General features: G+C 39.3%; 1 protein-coding gene across 1 annotated transcript in view; it reads right to left on the bottom strand.

Annotated features, from left to right (window-relative positions):
- The window catches only part of LOC147619389 (uncharacterized), a 37,585-nt gene extending 31,727 nt beyond the window's left edge, over window positions 1-5,858 (bottom strand). The window contains exons 1-3 of the mRNA XM_086773023.1: window positions 5,603-5,858; window positions 5,417-5,503; window positions 5,228-5,319 (exon numbers count right to left, since the gene is read on the bottom strand). Coding sequence (XP_086629149.1) covers window positions 5,228-5,319; window positions 5,417-5,503; window positions 5,603-5,760 — 337 coding nt within the window. The 5' untranslated portion in view covers window positions 5,761-5,858. The remainder of the gene's footprint in view (window positions 1-5,227; window positions 5,320-5,416; window positions 5,504-5,602) is intronic.
- Between the last annotated feature and the right edge of the window lie 13,546 nt (window positions 5,859-19,404).

The raw sequence follows: 19,404 nt of genomic DNA, 5'->3' as shown, positions 1-19,404 counted from the left end.
GGGAAGAAGGTACCACCCATTTTGCATACAAAGGATAAGATCTTTGAGGCTGATCAGTATGTGGAAAACATGGATGAAGCTTATCGGAGAGTCAAGTTGGCACTCCAGAAAACTCAGCAGAAGCAAAAGAAAGCTGCAGACCGTCACAGACGTGCTTTAGAGTTTGCATTGGGTGATTGGGTTCTTTTGCGCTTTGAAAAGACTAGACTCAAGAAGATGAAGGGTAAAGAGCGCTTATTCCCTAAATTGAGCATGCGTTATTATGGGCCTTTTCAGGTATTGGAAAAAATTGGTGAGGTAGTCTATCGCTTGAAGCTACCAGATCACTGGAGGATTCACAATGCTTTTCACGTGAGTCTCCTTAGACCTTTCCGTGGGGATGTGCCTGAGGATGTATCAGATGAGGCTCAGCCGGAAGTGGAGGAACTTGATGAGGTTCTGATTCCAGAGCAGATACTGGCACATAAGGAAAGAAAGGTACGAGGTAAAGTTTCCCGTCGCTATCTTGTGAAGTTCAAGAACTATTCACCGATGGATGCGAAGTGGATGGAGGAAGGTGACTTAACAGATTCACCTCAGGTTTTGCAGCTTTATCTCGATGCCTTTGAGTTAGAGCTGACTCTTGTTGTGGCTCATTCAAGTTCAGCAGAGCATGGGTCTGGAGCATTACTTGATGCTCAAGAGGGGGGTAGCACCTCCCTCAAGAGGGGGGTAGCACCTCCACTCCCTTGATACAGACAGGCTCAGATGACATCTAGAGGTCGCTTGGTGCAGTTTTTATCTCACCCGAAGGTACTGAGGCTGACAGTACATCTGTTTATGGGACTTCTATGATATATGTGTACTAGTCACATGGGATTTTGTGGATATGTATGGTTCACAGTGGTATACAACTTGGACTATTACTACGCCATTGTTTGGCAGTGAATGCTGTTGATACATATGCATGACTTAGAGAGATTGGGACGCTGATCTTGCCATATTGTATATTTCACTTTGGATATTTTGCTGTATCACCAGAATGCAATCGAGGACGCTTGCCATTTTTCAAGAGGGGGGTATGTCATGGCCCTGTGAAAATGGAACAGCACAAGTGTGGGCATGGTGGTTGCTGAGTCAAAATATTGAATGATTCACATGGGGGGTGCCCGGACAGAGATAATGATGTGTGGACATCCCTAGGTGTGAAGGGGGGAACTAGAACATTAAAATTTTAATGTTTTATTGAAGGTTGCCCCTAGGCCTTAGTGGCCCCTAGGGAACTTTAATATTTATTAAAGTTGGGGTCCTAGGATTAATATGGGGAGGGGGCAACTCCACTTTTGGAGTGCATGCCTCTCTCTCTTCTCTCTCTCTTCTTTTTGGAAAACGTGAAGCATATGTGCAAGAGGGAAGCGTGGAAAGCAAGAGGGAAGAAGTCGACTGTTGAAGAGTGTGTGCTGCTGCTGTTTTTCTGTGCAAATCCAGTCGTACAGTCCACGTATGCAATCCATACAGCCCTGTACGACTGCAACTACAGTATGGCTGCTGTATTCTGCTGCAGTTTCCTCTGTGGGTACAGGCGGCGCTGACAGCCTGAGGAGGTACAGAAGCTGTGGACTCTGACAGAGGCCGTACAGCAGGTACAGTCACCTGTACGACTGCTGACAGGTGGCTGTACAGCAGGTACAGAACTGTACCATCAGGTACAGTCGGGTACAGCAGGAGCAGGCGCATCAGTACAGCTGCAGGCGGTGCTCTACTTGGTACATGCGGAGTATATCGTGGTACAACCGGTGCAGCATCAAAGGGCTGCAACTACAGCATTGAAGTGGATGCAGAGAGGAAGGTACATACAAGTACACTCACACGTGTGAAGCAGGGTTGTTGAAACAAGTGCCTGCAAGTACAGATTGGTACCGTTACTTCCTCCGGTGCAGATCCACGAGCTGATTTTGGTAAGCTCTGAGTCTGTTCATCTATCTCTCTTTCTATTGCTTTATGTCTGTTGATTGCAGATTTGAGCTATCTAGCCCCTTGTGAGAGGAGAGGTATGGCAGATTAAAAAGGGTGGAGACAGAGGTTGAACAGTGAATGTATGTATGAGCTGAGATGTTGAATCATGTGCTTGAGATATGCCAGATGTATGCTCATGGCTGCCCTGCTTAGTGGTCTTGGCTGATCAGAGGGAGGCACAGTGTGTTGCTTTGAGACACAGATTTGTGTGTGTGAATCCTCTGTGCTAAGAAGTATTGTGGGCTGTCCGATTGGACATACAGGTGTAATCTCTTGGCTGATTTTGTTGTACTCAGCCTTTCATACTTTTGAAATTGAATAAAGAAATACCGCAAGGGGCGCCAAGCTTTGGGGCCAACAGGTGTCGCTTTGTTTTCAAATTTGGGCACTCTAGCTCCAATCTATTCTGTTTTCATATCTAGACTACAAGTGGACGGGTGACCGCTAGTCCACCGCACTTTGGTTCATACCAGAGGCCGGTTTCAAGGTTCCGTTGCCGAGACCAATCATCAACTTTCTGAAGGGGGTGAGCTCGTGGTTGCCTCGAAGAAAGCCATCGCTGAAAAAAAAAAATTCAGCAAACATGTCTGATACAGAGGATGAGTACTTCTATCATGAAGAGGAAGAGCAAGAGACTTCTCCTGAGAGAGATGTATCTGAGGATATTCATGCAGGAGAACAGGCTGCAGATGTTGAGCAATATGAGGATGTAACACAACTAGAAGATGTACATGGTAAAGAGGATGATGATGCTCGGTTCAAAGATCGTTTGGCTAGTGTTATGGATGTATTTATGCAGCTCACTCAGAGTGAGAGATTTGCTGAATTTATGAGATCCCGTACAGAGCCTGAAAAGAAGAAGAAGAACGTTCGTTATAAGAATCTTCCTCAGGGTCATAGTGGTGCCATCCGCATCTCTCGGCCAGTTTTCGAACATGCAACATGCTTATGGTGCAAACTCACAGAGTTCCTTCTTTGGACAGCCATCAATTCCTCAGCAGAATATGCATCCAGGTTATTTTGGTGGTGGCTCGGTGTTCCAATCCATGACTGGGGGTTACCCTCAGGGAGGCATGGGTATGCATGGGCCTTTTGGAGCTAATTTTCAGCCTGGTATGCAGGGGAATATGTATGGTGGTATGCAGTCCGGTATGCAAGGAAATATGTTTGGAGGCATGCAACTTGGAATGCAAGGCAATATGTATGGTGGCATGCAGCCAGGTATGCATAACGTAATGTTTGGAAACACTGATTTCTTATGTGGGTTTCAAGATTGTTTTTCCGAGTCATTGCCAGGAGAACTTCCTCCTGAGAGGCCAGAGGATCATGCCATTGATCTGATTCCTGGTAGTACTCCACCGAATAGACCACCGTACCGTGTTAGTGCAGACCAACAGGAAGAGATTATGAGTCAGATGCAGGAACTTTTGAATAAAGGGTTGATACAGCCTAGCTCATCACCATTTTGCTCACCTATACTCTTAGTGCAAAAGAAGGATGGTTCTTGGCGCATGTGTATTGACTACAAGGCGCTGAACAAGAACACCATCAAGAATCGATTCTCCATACCGAGGATCGATGACATTTTGGATCGCTTACAGAGCTCCACACTCTTTAGTCGTATCTTGTGAGTCAGTTTTTATGCAAGCCATACTTAAATGTGACTAGATAGATACTCATATACATAAAGTCCACTAGATACTCATATACATAAAGTCCATTGTTGATTATAAACTTTTTTATGAGGCTAACAAAGAGACCAAGCTACATGAATATACAAATACCGATTGGCTAGTAGTATCTCAAACAGGAGATCTACCAACGGCTTTATGTCCTCTTTTGGGAGTGCAACTGTAAGTTGGAGCAACAAGCAACATCTAATAGTTACCTTCTCGAGTATAGAGATAAAGTACAGGAGTGTTGTTATGACAGCTTGTGAGATAGGTTAGTTTCAAGAGCTACTTGGTAATATGGGTGAGCCCATGGATGGGATCGTTGTCATTTATTGTGACAACAGCTCATCAATGCCCCAATCTATCATCTAGGACAAAGCACATTAAGGTGTATTATCACTTTGTGAGAGAGAAGATTCTAGCAAGTGATATAGATTTAGTAACTGTTAGCACAAAGGATCAGGCGCCTCGCATTTTCAAAAAGGCACTGGGTACACAGAAGCTTCAAAAATTCAAGAGCTTACTTGGAGTAGTGCAATGTATGGAATTGAGCTATTGAGATATCGAGCTCAACTAGTGCTGCAGACATTGATGACCCGCCTGGGTGATAGGTTCCGCACTTACGCCATTAGCATAGTTAATGAGATTATAGGTGATATGTCGCCAGTGATTCACAAACTGTATAACAACCACTTTGGTGTACTTGAGTTATGGCATAGTTATAGTGACAGCTCATGAAGTTGAGTTCACACTATGAACCGACCTTTGTATGGTATAGTAGGAGAGTGCTTTCCCTTATAGTATGTACTCTTATCTCTTTAGTTTATGGATATAGAGAAGAGAAGAGAAGAGAAGAGAATAGAAGAAAATTCAACCATCCATCTCTCGTGTACTTGTCTGCTCTTGTGTGTTTGTGTTTATTGCTTGCAAGGAGATTAAGGTCATCTTCTCCTTCAGATACTTCTCGCTCGGTCGGGTATTCTTCTCACTCAGTCGGGTATTCTTCCTTCATAAGTCAACACGAGCCTTGTGGGAAGGGGGTCTCAAACTACATAATGATAAGTCATGAAAGATGACAAGCAAGAAACTGTGGACATCTTGTCTGCACCATCAACAAACACATCAGAATAGCAATATGCCAACAGGTGATGCCACACCAACTCTCTCTCCCCATGGCTTGAACAGCTGAGAGGTTTTCCTAAGTCAAAAGTGGGCTTATATGAATGCTCTCATCATCAATTTCGATAGGGAACATCTACTTATGAGATGCTCCATGGCTGATAAAGATCATTACTTACCTCAATGCAATTATCAGATTTCACTACAGGTTTCAACTTGCAAGTTGCTCCAGCTACAGGTGCATATCCTGATTATGCCTTTTCTATAAATAAACCATCAAAATCCAAACAAGCATCTGCTATCTTGGGAATTTCTGCGAAGCATATATCATCAAAATTTCCTCCATAACAAGAACGAAACACAAACTGCTCCGGAGCCATGGCGCTTTCCCAGTGATATGCATCGTAGCGTGTGAAAGCAAAAAAACCCATTGATCTTACTGAAAATCTCCTTCAGATGTGCATCGTTGACATTCCGCGTCAAGTTGCTAATGTGCAAGATTTCGGGCTCTGGAGGTGGTGGCGAAGATTTCCTGAAAAGAGCTCAAAATCCTGTTATAAACAAAAGACTTAAGACGAGAAACATGAATAACTAGTCAAGCTTCAAAGGGCTGCCTTCAAAGATCCAACCTTGCAGGAGACGGTCGCTTCTGTGGAGGAGGCGGAGGCGGAGACGAAGGCGTTCGTTCTTTCTTTGCAGCAGCCACAGCCGGATTGCTGCCATGCGGAAAAAACACCAAGAATTGTTACGGACAGAAATCCCCCCCCCCTTCTTTTCTTCGCAGCTAGAGAAGGGTGAAAGGGAAGGGAGAAAACCTTTTCTTCTTCAGGACGGGGCTGCGGCTTCTGGAGGTGTCGGAGGAGGAGGAAGAGAAGGAGCGAGACCGCGAATCGGAGGCGGACGACGAGGAAGAGCCGGAGTAAGAGTAGGAGCCCGACCCTGAGGCGGACGAAGAGTGAGCAGGCTTCGCCATGGCTCTTCTGAAGGAAACGTGCCTAAGCCAAAGTTCTGTCGTAAGAGACCTGCAAGAAAAGAAAGTCGATGGTTTCGGTGCCTTATTCACACAATTTTTTCTCATAAGTAAGGTTCGTTTTTCGAATTTTATTTTTTCGAGCCTTTTAAATCTACTTTGAATACAAAAACAAGGTGAGGAATCACGATGGCCTTCCTTCCACCGGATAGCATAAGCCTGCTATATTGGATTTGAAAGGGAGAACCTTTTTTCCTCGGAGGCTATCATGAGTATGCCGTGGCTATCCTGCTCTGTGAATTTGTGAGTGGGAGGTGAAAAGCTTGGAGGTGCTAAAGCTACTGGGCTTTCTACAGCAGAGACTATATTAGAGCTCTCTCATCATGAGTCAAAAGAGGCTATGAAAATTTTACAATAAATAAGAGGCTCCACTATGGAATCTTCAGTGAGCTGTCATGGGCACGTTCTTTTGTAAGAGGAGAAAGGGATGTCCATGCATGCACAATTGTTGCGTAGCAGAGGGCTGGGCAACACCCTCTATAGAAAATGCTATGCATGCCTCTGAGGAGAGGGCTATAGCAGCAGCAAAGCCAGTTGAGCAAAGGCAAGAGCAAGTAGCCACGCGTGCAACAAATAAGTGTGGCAGTACAGGGCGACAAAGCAAATAGGCAGTGCTACCACCAATAGACGCCTCGGACTGGCGGGGCAGCAGTGGAAACCTAGAGATATGAGGAAGAGGGCATCACTTGCTTAAGCATAGCAAGAAGGACTACACATTGCCACAGTCAAAAAGGGTAGTAACCAAGGTTAACATAGTATGAGCTGGAGTCGCTAATAGGCATCAGTGCCAACAGAAGAGACATGTAGAGCTCCTTCTGCTACCGAGAACTAGGGTTTCAACCCCACATCAAGAAGAGCAGAGCACGCGAGGAATATCACACGCACATGAGAGTTTTGCTGCTACACGCACACTAGCAACAACAAGCGCCTGCCAACAAAGATTTGAAGTGTGCACTGCCTAGTCGCATAGTAAAGCACCTGTGGCAATGATCTCTATGATGTGCGTCACCTAAATCTAGTTGCAACACTCTCAAAAGGTTAGCACCTCGCTGCCTACTTGCAACACTAGCAGCAAGCGCGCCTGCAAACAGTAATGATCTCGATTCTCCATAGAAATCCTCTAAGGTGCGCCACCTACTCAAGCACTCTCGAAGGCTTGCGCCTATTGGGACCAATGTCAAAGACTAGCACCTACTCGCAACACTGGTAGCAAGAGATTGGAAAGGAACAAAAGCGTTGCCGACGACCTGAAGCGAGGCAATTAAAATAGCAACTCGATATAGCAGGAAATGCAGTGCTTAGCGAACGACAAACTAATAAAGCAAGTGCCGATGTAGATTTTAATTTTTTATTATTAAAATAAAAAAATAATATAATTAAAAAAGTGAACAAGAGGACTAGAGAGAGTTTTTGAAATTTGGTTATTTAGAGGATGTCATGCGCCAAAAAAAACGTACATACTGAGAACCCAAAAAAATACACAAAACGAAAGAACACCAAAAAATACACAAAACGAAAGAACAAAAATATTATAGACAGGTTCTAAATTTTAAAATCTACAAGAAACCCAACAGAAGATAAAATTGACAGCAAACAAGAAATTGTAAATTTTACAACAAATTAAAATTTTTGAACATAATAGCAAACTACAAATTTCGAAAACTTTCACCATTGACATTGCTCCAAAAGTTATGTTATGTAATTGAGAAGTGGATAAGACATGGGTGAAGAAGAGTGAAAAAGAAGAAAAAATGTTTTGTTTTGTCTTTATCTAAAGTTAGGTTTGTTAGTACATAGGAGGACCTAGAGGAAGACAAACCATTGATTTTTGTTTGCTTTCTTTTATTCATTATGCTGCAATAAAGTTGCAAGTTTTTTTTTCTTCTTCCAAAAATCCTAAAGTTTACAAAAAAATGTGTGGAGTTCAGTACAATTCAAACCAAACTAGAAATATCCATATCAAAAGGGCACAAACTATATCATTTGGACATGAAAAAGTATTCTCCCGCATGTTTGTATTTTCATGTCTATAAGAATCCTTTAACACATCCCAAGATTTTTGAGATTACACTGCTAAAAATAGGTATATCCAAAGAAATCATACCTCCTTATCACGTGAGAATCAGTTCTCACGCCATCAGAATCAATGAGAATCAATCCTAATTTTCACGCGTGTGAGAATCTAATAAAAGTAATAAATTGGACAAAGGGTAAATCATTAACTAATTGGATTGAATTATTAACTCATTGGAACACAAAGGATCAAAATTAAACTCTCAATGTAATCTGACATGCATGAGAATTAATCTTCATGCCATGAGAATCCATCATTTTCACTACCATGAAAATCAGAATCCCTAACTAGTTAGTTTGATTCTTGGCTTGTTAAGGTTTTACCTTAGAAATTCATAAAATTGAATAGGATTAGTCACGTGTCTCACTTCTCACGCCTGTTAAAATTAGACCCTGCATTCTCCACTGTGAGAATTATTCTGCATTTTCATGCTCATGAAAATAGGTCCAAAGAAAACAGTGCAGTGACTTATGTACTTCATCTTATGTTTGAGTGTAATTTTATTTGCAAGAAAAACATTATATTGAGATCAAGGAGACTGGTTAGTGATGAGACTGCACTCCGAAAGAGTGGCTAGTGATGACCTCACTCCGAAAGAGTGTAATTTTATTTACAAAAAAACATTATATTGATACCAGGGAGAGTGGGTGATGACCTCACTCTCGAAGACAATGCGTCGAACTATCTAAGATCCTCCTACCAGTTGAGTGTAGGATATGGTCACTTTGAAAGATTGTGCATTGTAACTATCTAGGATCCTCCTATAGTATCTCATCTCTCAGCTCTACTAGTACTCAATCAAGTATGTTTGCTAGATGTAATTTGTTAAGCACAAAAAGAAAAGCTTAGACTTGAGAAGAGCTAATGATGAGAGAGGAGAAGATTCAAGATTCCAATTGATGAGTTATTATCGTGCTTTCGTAAGGGAGTGTGTGACATGATAATGCATGATTGTCTTCTCTTATCTAGGGTGCAATCCAAGGTGACAACATTGGATGACTAACAAGACTTTGAAGTTAACATGTTAGAATTACCTTAGCTAGATGATACCAATTCACCATCTCAAGTTTCGAGTCATCAACCTCGTGAGAAGAGAGTAAACAACATGATGGTACAGGAGCTAAGCATGACCATACTAGAAAAGATAAAGCTAAAAGAGGTAAGAGAGTTGATCTAGTGCTTGATTTTGTTGTGGGAGGTTGACATGGACCCAAATAATTGATTGCAACAATAACAATTGCTCAAGACACAAGATAGGGTCCAATTTTCCCCCACACAAGAGTGAGCCCACGCTTCCTCTTAGTGTATTTAAATATATTTCTTGAGATAGATTTTGGGGCTCAAAATAGTGTGCTTTACATCTAAGGAAAGATTATAGGAACTTGATCAGCACACCTAATCATGGATTAGGGACTCATAATGAGATGTACCTTTGCCTCTTTAAAGAGGTACTCATCTAATGCAAGTATAACTCTTATTGCCCATATCACTATGTTGTCATTATTCTTAGTATAGGTGTTTAACACTAATCTTCTATTTACAATGTTCATTAAGCATAGCTAATAATGCTAATCCTTATGTTCAATCCACCATAGTTTATCTCAATTGGTATCAAAGCCTAGGTTTAGGGTTAGGTAGTAATCCTAGTTACACTTACTAGTAGGATTAGTGACTAATATTAGAATTATATTATCATTATCAATGATTAGTATAGTCTCTGCTCTTATCCTATCTAGTGGAGGCTCTACAGCCAATTAATCATGCAATTAATGCCACAAGCAATCACATGGAAACTTTCCCAACTCACAAGCAATCACATGGAAACTTTCCCAACTCACATCGCCCAGCCTAGTCACTCCAATTCGTAACCACCATCACAACTACGTGAAATCAAGTTTGTAGGCGCCTATTTTCTTTGCATAATCACCAAAATCGGCATATTTACTTCAAATAAAGCTACAAGGAGCTCACCCTAAGGGTTTTCAAGGGTGTTGAATTCAATTATGGTGTCTATTCTGCTCAAAATTGATTCTCTGATTCAGCTCAGGACTGTGGCAGTAGCACATATATTTGGGTAAATTCACTAGTTAATTGGATGTTTTTTCTCAACTTTGATCACTTGAGGCATTCAATCCTACTAAGGGGAAGATGGTTATGGAGTTATAAAAATCATTGATTTCACCCCTTAACTCTTAGCACTGTATTTTTCCCAAATTTGTAAGTTTTTACTAATCCTTGGTTAGTCTAATGATTAACATCACTAATCTCAATACTTGGTTTTTTGGAGCTATGTTTCCACACTGTAACCACTCAAGATTAAAAACTCCTCGTAAGCTGAACATAAGTTTACTTGAAGTTTTTGAGAGGCTCCAAGAAGGATTATTTTTATGCAAAGGGGAAGGAGGTGAAAATTAGTGTTTGTTTCAACATTCTCCCTCATGTGATTCAAACAACAACAGTTATCTCAAGGCCATAAAGAAAATTAAGAAAACAAAACTCATAACAACCTCAAAACCATATTACTATGCACATGCTAAGGGATTTGGATTATCAAATTTTCTATGTCATAACATGCATTTGTATGGTGAAGGTGATATATAGTGAGTTGAGTCTAGGCAAATTGAGTTTGTAAAGGGATTAGACATTGCCTTATCAAAGGTAAGACCTTCCCTCATGGCCACTCAAATCAAATAATGAAGGAAATAACTTTCATACATGGTAGACAAGAGATAAATTTTTCCTTAATAAAGAAAGGTTTATGGAACACTATCAATGGAAAGGAAAATAAGCCCTCAACTAGAGATGTTGAAACTACGTGGTTAGCAAAAGTTGAGAAGGCACTTGCCATAATAGGATTGGGGTAAAGTGATAATTATATACATCGTATTGATGGGAAAGAGACCTCATTTGAAGCTTGGGAAGAGTTAGCCAAACTCTTTGGTGCTCAAGCAAAGAGCTCTAAAATTAGTCTCCTCATCAAGTTCTTAGAACTCAAAATGAACCAGGGAGATTCTCTTCCTGCACATTTGAACTACATGAAAAGCTTAACTACCCAACTTGCAGGTATTAAAGTAGACATTGAGGAAGATATTAACACTGCAGGTATTAAAGTAGACATTGAGGAAGATATTAACACTGCAGTTCTATTAAAGAGTCTTCCACTAGAAGATTATGGCATTGTGGTCACAACTCTCACCAACCTGCCTTCACCAAAGCTTGTGGACATTGAAGCTTCTCTTCTAGAAGAAGAGAGAAAAATCAAGCAAAGATGTGGAGACTACATCATGGATGGTGCTCTATACACAAAGAAGACATTCAAGGGATCATCATCAAAGGGCAACTTCTAGGCCAAGGACAATAGCAAATGCTACTTTTGTGGAAAGCCAAGTCATTATGAGAAATATTGCTACACAAAGAAGAAGATTTCTGCCAATCTTGTAGAAGGAAACGATGAAGAAGAAGAACCCTTGAAAGATGCTGAGGCCTCTCATGAGGCCAATTTTGTTAATGTTGATTGGGCCTTTTACCTTTTTTTCTCACCCATTGTATGCCACAATGTTCAACTTAGATCTCACTATTTTGTAAACCATATAGTCTTAAGCTAGAGAGAGTACAAGGATGGGGGCATAGGTGTTGACACTAAGAGGTGATTAAGCTATGTAGCTTCCCTTTGACTATTGCCAGAGATGAGAGCCATCAATTTGAGGGAGGGATTGTTGGACAAATTGACTTTGGTGGGCTAGAGCAAAAGCCAAAGATCATTTGGTACAAAGGCTGAAATCAATTATCACCAATGAGTAAATATGTAAAAGATCTCATCTTGTTAGGTGAATGGAACTTGTAGAGCATCTTCTAGGTTGAGATGATCTGGGGCTTAATTGTAAGAAGATACTTGCTTACTTTATGGAGCTACATCTAAGGAAAGATTTGAGGGACTTGATTAGATTAGGGACTCATAAAATGAGATGTTCCATTGCCTATTTAAAGAGGCACTCATCTAATGCAAGTACAACTCTTATTGCCCATATCATTATATTGTCATTATGCTAAGTATATGTGTTTAATACTAATCTTCTATTTATGATGTTCATTAAGCATAGCTAATCATGCTAATTGTCGTGTTTAATCCACCATAGTTGCTCTCAATGCCTTTCTAAGTCCAGGTGATTATAGCTCTCAATGCCTTTCTAAGTCCAGGTGATTGTAGCTTACTTTACGTGTACATGAGTGAAACCGTTCATGCGTGGGAGTATTAGTTGTATCGTCTTGATGATATGAGTTTCATATGGTTGTTTATATTTTTATTAATTAATTAATTGATTGATTAGCTTAGTTGATGTAAGTGCAGATCATTAGATTAGATAATGGAGGTAAGCTGGTGATGGAGATCATTGGATTAGATAATGTCAAGAATATTTTGAGATGTTTAATTTTGATGTCAACAAATAATATTTGATTTTGAGACACAAGCATCATTAATTCATTTTGGGCACCATCCATCAATAATATATTTATTGATGATATATAGATTATTTGTGACATGTGAAAGCTCCCTTGTGCATATTTAATTCTTCAAGATATGTACACCTTTATATGGTTTTAAACTCACATCTATTTTTGAATTAGATTCACTTGCACGCTTAAGTAAGCTATTCTTGAAGAAGTAGTATCTTCCTACGATCAAGCCATAGATTATCTCAACCTAGAAGATGCTCCACGAGTTCCATTCACCTAGCAAGATGAGATATTTTGCATATTTACTCATTGGCGATAATTGATTTTAGCCTTTGTACCAAATGACCTTTAGCTTTTGCTTTAACCACTAAAGTTAATTTGTTCAACAGGCGTCCCAATCTAAACCCATCTAGGAGAATTAATAATAGTGGGAAACGTGAGAATGTATATTCCATGGATTAACTCCAATCCATAAATAATACAAAATGTAGGAATATATATTCCATGAATTAACTCCTCATAACATGCTCCGGGGGTGACAAGCAACTATCCTCAGTTGTCACAAAATCATAAATAATCATTATGGACTAGTATGAACATATGATGCAATCAAGGATGGATAGATGGCGAGGGCATGATTAGGTAGCCATTGAGAATCTTCTATGGGGTGTCCTTTATACTTGACCAAATATCCAATGATAAACATTACCTTTTCTTGTTGTTGCCTAAATGAGTGTCTAAATGAGTAATGAAAGGTTGACAATACAAAAATATATTCAACAAAAGAATGTCAAAGTATTATATATTAGTTTGATGCTAGAGTGATATGTGAATAGAAAGTTGGAGCAAAAAATTATCATCTCCTATGGGTTATGGGGGACAAATAAAAGTGTAATTCTACAATCCTCTAAAGATAGGTGTATGCATCACATGACAAATATCTTTTTAGGGGGAAAGTGGGATTGAAGGAAATGTAAGTGAGAAAGAAAGTGTTCATGTGGTGTCATCTTCGATTCTGTATCTGTGAATCATTATGTGTTGCTCTATGAGTTGAAAAATTTGAATATTTGGAGGAAATATACGAGTGTTGCTGATGGGGATCATGATAAAACATGCTTCATGGTCGCTCATCCAAATCTTTGACCAATCATCTTTGGGTTGGTCTTGTTGAAAATGTGCAATAATGCCTCGAGTAAGTGTGTGTTGCGTGTAGATAGATATATAGGCGAGTCACATACATTCGGCTATGAGTTATAGGAGTTCGGATCATTGTCATGGATTGTGAGGAGATGGAAGAGCCATTGTGAGTGAAACTAAATATTCTAGCAAAAAGAAAGTCATAAATATGTTAGTTTCAAAGAAATATACAAAATAATGCTACATTGATTTTAACAGGCATGCGTAAGTGGTCGAGAATGTTGTCACTTTTTTGAAAATTTTGGGGAACTTTTTTGGGAATTTTCTGGTTGAAAAAGGGGATTTTTGGGCAAAAAGAATGAGTTTGGAATGGTAAAAGTAATTTGGGAAGTCTGGAAAATATCAAAGAATTGGGAAATTTGCATTTAAGCTTTAAGCTTTTTAGGCTTCAATATTAAAGCTTTATTAGCTAAAGCTTGTAGTAGTAAAGCTTACGCTAGTAGTAGCTGAGGCAACCAAAAAGGTGTTAGTCTTGGTAGTATCATGTAAGGCAGAGAGAGAGAGAGAGAGAGAGAGAGAGAGAGAGAGAGAGAGAGAGAGAGAGAGAGAGAGAGAGAGAGAGAGAGAGAGAGAGAGAGAGAGAGAGAGAGAGAGAGAGTAGCACCCATAGTAGCAGTAGTGGACTGTAAAGAGAGAGAAGGAATGAAGACGATGGTAATGGTGGCCAACAGTGCAAAAGGAAGAGATAAAAATAAAAAAAACTCAGGTGACAGGCAGTACATAGAGAGTGAGAGAAAGTACATTAAAAAAAAAAATATTGGTAGATTAAGGAAGTCCCTTCAACACTGTCCAATATTGGTGGATTAAGGAAGTCCCTTCAATATCATCTAATTAGAATTCGTGGATTATGAGGCTTCTAAAATTTTGAGATTAGGGGAGCAATCCTTAAGCTTTACTCTTTCCATCCATAAGGTTGGATCTTGGAGGATGAGGGGGATGAAAGGTGGTTTTGAAAACTGATAAGCGGTTTTCCACCTTATAGTAGTGACCTTTGGGTTAAAGAATTATGGGTTTTTATTACCCAATGAACAAAATAATGTTTTTCTTTGAAACCATAGTCTCTCTATGCTTTGTAATTAAAATTTCACCTTTGATCAAGCTTCTTTCTCACCTCTTTGTCCACTAGCTCGTCACTTTCTCACCTCTTTGTCCACTAGCTCGTCACCGCTTTCAATAGTTGCAATCACTGTTGGCTCTGATACCATTGTTGTGGGAAGTTGACATGGACCCAAATAATTGATTATAATAATATTAAATGCCAAGCATAAATAGAATAAACGCTTGCTCAAGACATAAAATTTTGGCTAATTCACCCCCACACAAGAGTGAGCTCACACTTCCTGTTGGTGTACTTAAATATATTTCCTGAGATAGCTTTTGGGACAGCTCAAAATAGTGTGTTTTACAAATATGACAACTTCTTCAAGAATAACTTGCTTTAAAAATACCTTGGTTGATCGTGCAAGCTAATCTACTTCAAAAATAGATGTGAGTCTAAAACCATACAAAGGTGCACATACCTTGAAGAATTAAATATGCACAAGGGAGATTTCACATGTCCTAAATAATATATACATCGTCAATAAATATGAATAAATAGATGTGGGTCTAAAACCATATAAAGGTGCACATATCTTAAAGAATTATATATGCACAAGGGAGCTTTCACATGTCCCAAATAATACATACATTGTCAATAAATATGGATGGTTCCCAAAAATGAATTAATAGTACTTGTCTCATAAAATTTAATATTATTTGTCGACACTCAAAATTGACCATCTTAAAATATTCTTGAACCCACTAGCTCGCCTCCATTATCTAATCCAATGATCTCTACTTACATCAACTAAGCCAATAAATTAATAAATTAATTGAATAAAAATATAAACAACCATACGAAACTCATATCATCAAGAAACGATGCAACTAATAATCCCATGTATGTACGGATTCACCTGTGTATGTGTGTAAAGTAATCTACGGATCACTTAGATTTAAAAATGTGTCCTAATCTAAATCCATCCAGGAGAATTTATAATAGTGGGAAACGTGAAAATATATATTTCATGGATTAACTGCAATCCATAATAATACAAAACGTGGAAATATATATTCCATGAATTAACTCCTCATAACAGATTTGTAGGCAAAATTATGTAAGTAATGAATTGCCACATTTGCGAACTAGAAAATTACTTTATTATGTCATTGCACGTGCTCAAAGAATCACGACACCAACGTATGTTGATCCCCTTGTGCTCATTAACACTAGCCCCCTCCACCATGGCTTTGATTCTTGCTTAGGTGGTTAGGATTCTATTCCTTCATATCTACATGGCCTCTCTAAAGACAGTGAAGCATGCTATATCTCTTCCTTACCTCAGCCCCTATTTTTCAAAGAGCAGAGTACTCTGGCCTCCCAGGCCAATGATCCATATGCAGGCACATGGGGCATCTTACTAGAGCTTGTCCTTGTTGGTTGTCACTCCAGGAGATCGTCCCCAGTGGTCCACCCAGTCCTAGCTCATATCCTCTTCATGGGGGTGGGAGGGAAGTTAGCCCTCGGGAAGCAGAGCACCAAGATCTAGCCACCATGGCTGTCGACACTGATGTGAAGGCATTTTACATTGATATTTTATGCTTCTTTTAGCTATACATGCATGAAACTCCTTTGACATATACTCCCCCCGATTTGTATGAAGAGTGCCAACTTCACATGTAGACATATTTTTAACCATAGAAACAAAGTGTCTACAGCATGTAAAAATCTTCGACTTTTCTTAACAGCAGATACACCCAAGTGTGCATGAAGTAATCATCAATAAAAGTCACATAGTGGAGATATACCACAGTGATGTCTCCACCACTCCAGTCATGAAGTGACACTTATCATATTCGATCATTAGGCTTACCACTCTAGTGATGGTGGAAACTAACAAAAATTTATTTTTAATGCGTGGCACAAACAAGAATTCTAAACGAGTGACTGGCCCACCATTTATAGCAATGAGCATAACCTCACAAACTCCTTTTATATATAAGGAGTTGTTTGCATATGTGATTGTGCCTCCTTGAGGAGTAGACTCAAGGGGGGGAAACAAGTCATGCTAAAAAGTAATGTGTTTACTAGCACCACTTTCCAAATACCAAAATTGTTGATCTATCGTTGACATGCACACATCATACAGAAGGTTCATAACTATAGTACATAATGAATTCGTAATCATACTATGCATAGAATAATGACTCCTTTTCAGCACTTGGTGTTAATACATCATTGATGCTTAACTCTTTCTTCTTCTCTTTCTCTAGCCTTTTTCTACATTCATTAATATAATGGCTTGGCTTTCAACTAATGGCTTGGCTTTCGATAGTTACATTTACCTTTTTCCTTAGGCTTATCATCCCCCTTGTTATTAGCATCCTTGCTAGAAGACTTGACTGATTTTGCCTTTGGCTTGTAGCTACCCTCAGAGAAGGCCTTTCCTTGACCTTTTTGATGGGCAATGAATGCCATTGATTTCCCACATGCATACTAGTCTGGTTTTGTTGACATTTCTCTTCTTATAAGAGCATTGCAACCAACTCATCAAATAAATATAAGGGAATTGGGATAACCCTTCATTATGAGATAAAGTGTTGATGTTAAACCCTAGTATGAATCCGATAATGTTGTGAGAACATAAGTGAATATGAGGAGTAATTCTCCTTTTCACATGGAAAGTGCCACTAGTGCATGTGCATATGCATCTGTGCCATCCCAGTTGGCTTGTTCCACTATAGGAGGTGTGGAGGCAAATGCTAGAGTTACATTTGAATTAGTATCACCATCCAAAGTACTATGATATGTTGGAATCTTGATTTAAATCTATAAAACCTCTTAATGATGTCTTGTGCCACCCATTATAAACTATAAAAAATCTCAGTCTCCTTCTTATCATAGGTCAAGGTCAATCATGTGGGTATCAAAATAATAGTCTCTCCCAAAACCCTAAAATCGTGAACACTAAATTGCATATGCATGCCTATCTCTTGCTGGAATTCACTAACATTTCTTACTTCACCTAACTCATACTACTCCCCAACCTTCAAAAAAACCCAAAAAATCACTGACTTCTTATTCGTGAAAAAGCAAAAGAGACTCACGTTGAAAAATAGATTGGTTTTTAACACTCTAAAAACTTATTTGTTTGTAAATAAAAGTAATATTTCTTAATAGATATACCCTGGTGACACCATTTTTGTGCTCCACACCCACTTTCTTGTAAATGAAAGTAATATTACTCAATAGATTTACCCTCTTGACACCATTTTTGTGCTCCACACTCACTTTCTTGTATAGATTTCATGCATGAATATCTCGAGATATTCACATCGTGAGAAAACAATATAGTTTTTCATGCCATCATGAACATTCAAAAAAAGTAATTTTCACGTGTTGCACCTTTTTTTGCACTAGAAAACCCTCTTAACATCAGTTTGCCTCAAAATACTAACCTCCATTAGACATGAATTTCTTGAAATATTCACGCATGAACTTTCTAGCTTGGTTATTCATGTCATTTTAAACCTTTGCATTATATATTCTACTAACTTCCACCCATATAGGTCATTGTAGTGTTAACATGCATGGATAAAGCCAAAACCATTAAATATTTCACACGTGAGTATCTCTAGATATTCACATCATAAAAAGGCTTGGTTCTTCATGCCACTGGGAACCCTCCCAAATAACTCCAGAGGCCTACAAATCAGTATATTCACACTAATAGTTGCATCTCTATACATACAACTAAACAATAACTATTAACTACGTAATTAATGTCAAATCCATCTAGGAAGAAGTGATGACCCCTACTAGCCTATGTTCAGGTTGACACAAGCTGATGGCTGATTTTATAGGATGAATCCTAAGAAAATGGAGGTATCGACATCTAAAGGTAAGATCAATTTCTAATACCACTCCTCCGAGTGCATGTCATTCTTATAAGTGAAGGCAAAGCTAGAGGAGGCAATAGGGCTCGATACATACATACGATATATACATAGAGTAGCTTGCCTACACAATCAATTCAAGTATGTGTGCAGAGTTCATAAATTCTTATAAACAACAAAAGGACGAAGAGAGGTGAGGTAATTTTATAGGATGGGACCAAGAAAAGAGGCATAATAAAAGAGGATGACATACGCCAAGCCATGCGGCTGCTTCACTAGGAACACGAATCCATAGGGTGGAGCGTACAGATCTCCCCTTTGACACCATGCTAAAAGAAAGGAAATTCCATAATAATGGGATTAAGTATGAGAATATCAAAGAGAAGAAATATGAGCTTACAAGGAGAGTAGTCTCCATGATAATGCAAGTAAAGCCAGACGATTGGTATAATAGGAGTGATCTCCACAAGCCTTAGAAGGCCCATATAAATCTTAGCGACTATTGGACATATTACATTCACAACGAGCTCAACAAGTATCTATCACAACATCAGAACAAGGTAGTAAATCCATATCTTCTAATAAAAATCTAAGTCACATCATAGGTGTTCCCTTGCTCCACTTTGCAGAAAACCTATCCAAGATCGTTTCAGGGAAGAAACCCTAGAGGAGACTAGTGTACTTATTGCCAACACCAAGGAGATTGTGACAAGCATGGAAAATAAAAAGAAGGTAGGTTCTTGCTTCAAGAAGACTTTGGTAAAGCCTTCCCCATGCAAGGATGTGTTTGTGTGGTGTAAGGAGGATGACAAATGATGAAAGAGATGATTGTGTACTAGAGGATCTTCCACCATCACCAACAAAGCCTTCAAACGTTACATGCGTGGATCCTAGCACTGCAATTGAGTTAATAACACCGATGG

The sequence above is a fragment of the Cibotium barometz genome, chromosome 33 (assembly GCF_041138505.1).
Source record: "Cibotium barometz isolate CiBa-2024 chromosome 33, ASM4113850v1, whole genome shotgun sequence".
NCBI lineage: Eukaryota > Viridiplantae > Streptophyta > Polypodiopsida > Cyatheales > Cibotiaceae > Cibotium > Cibotium barometz.
Note: the sequence above shows the minus strand (reverse complement) of the source record. Positions and strands in the feature narration are given on the sequence as shown.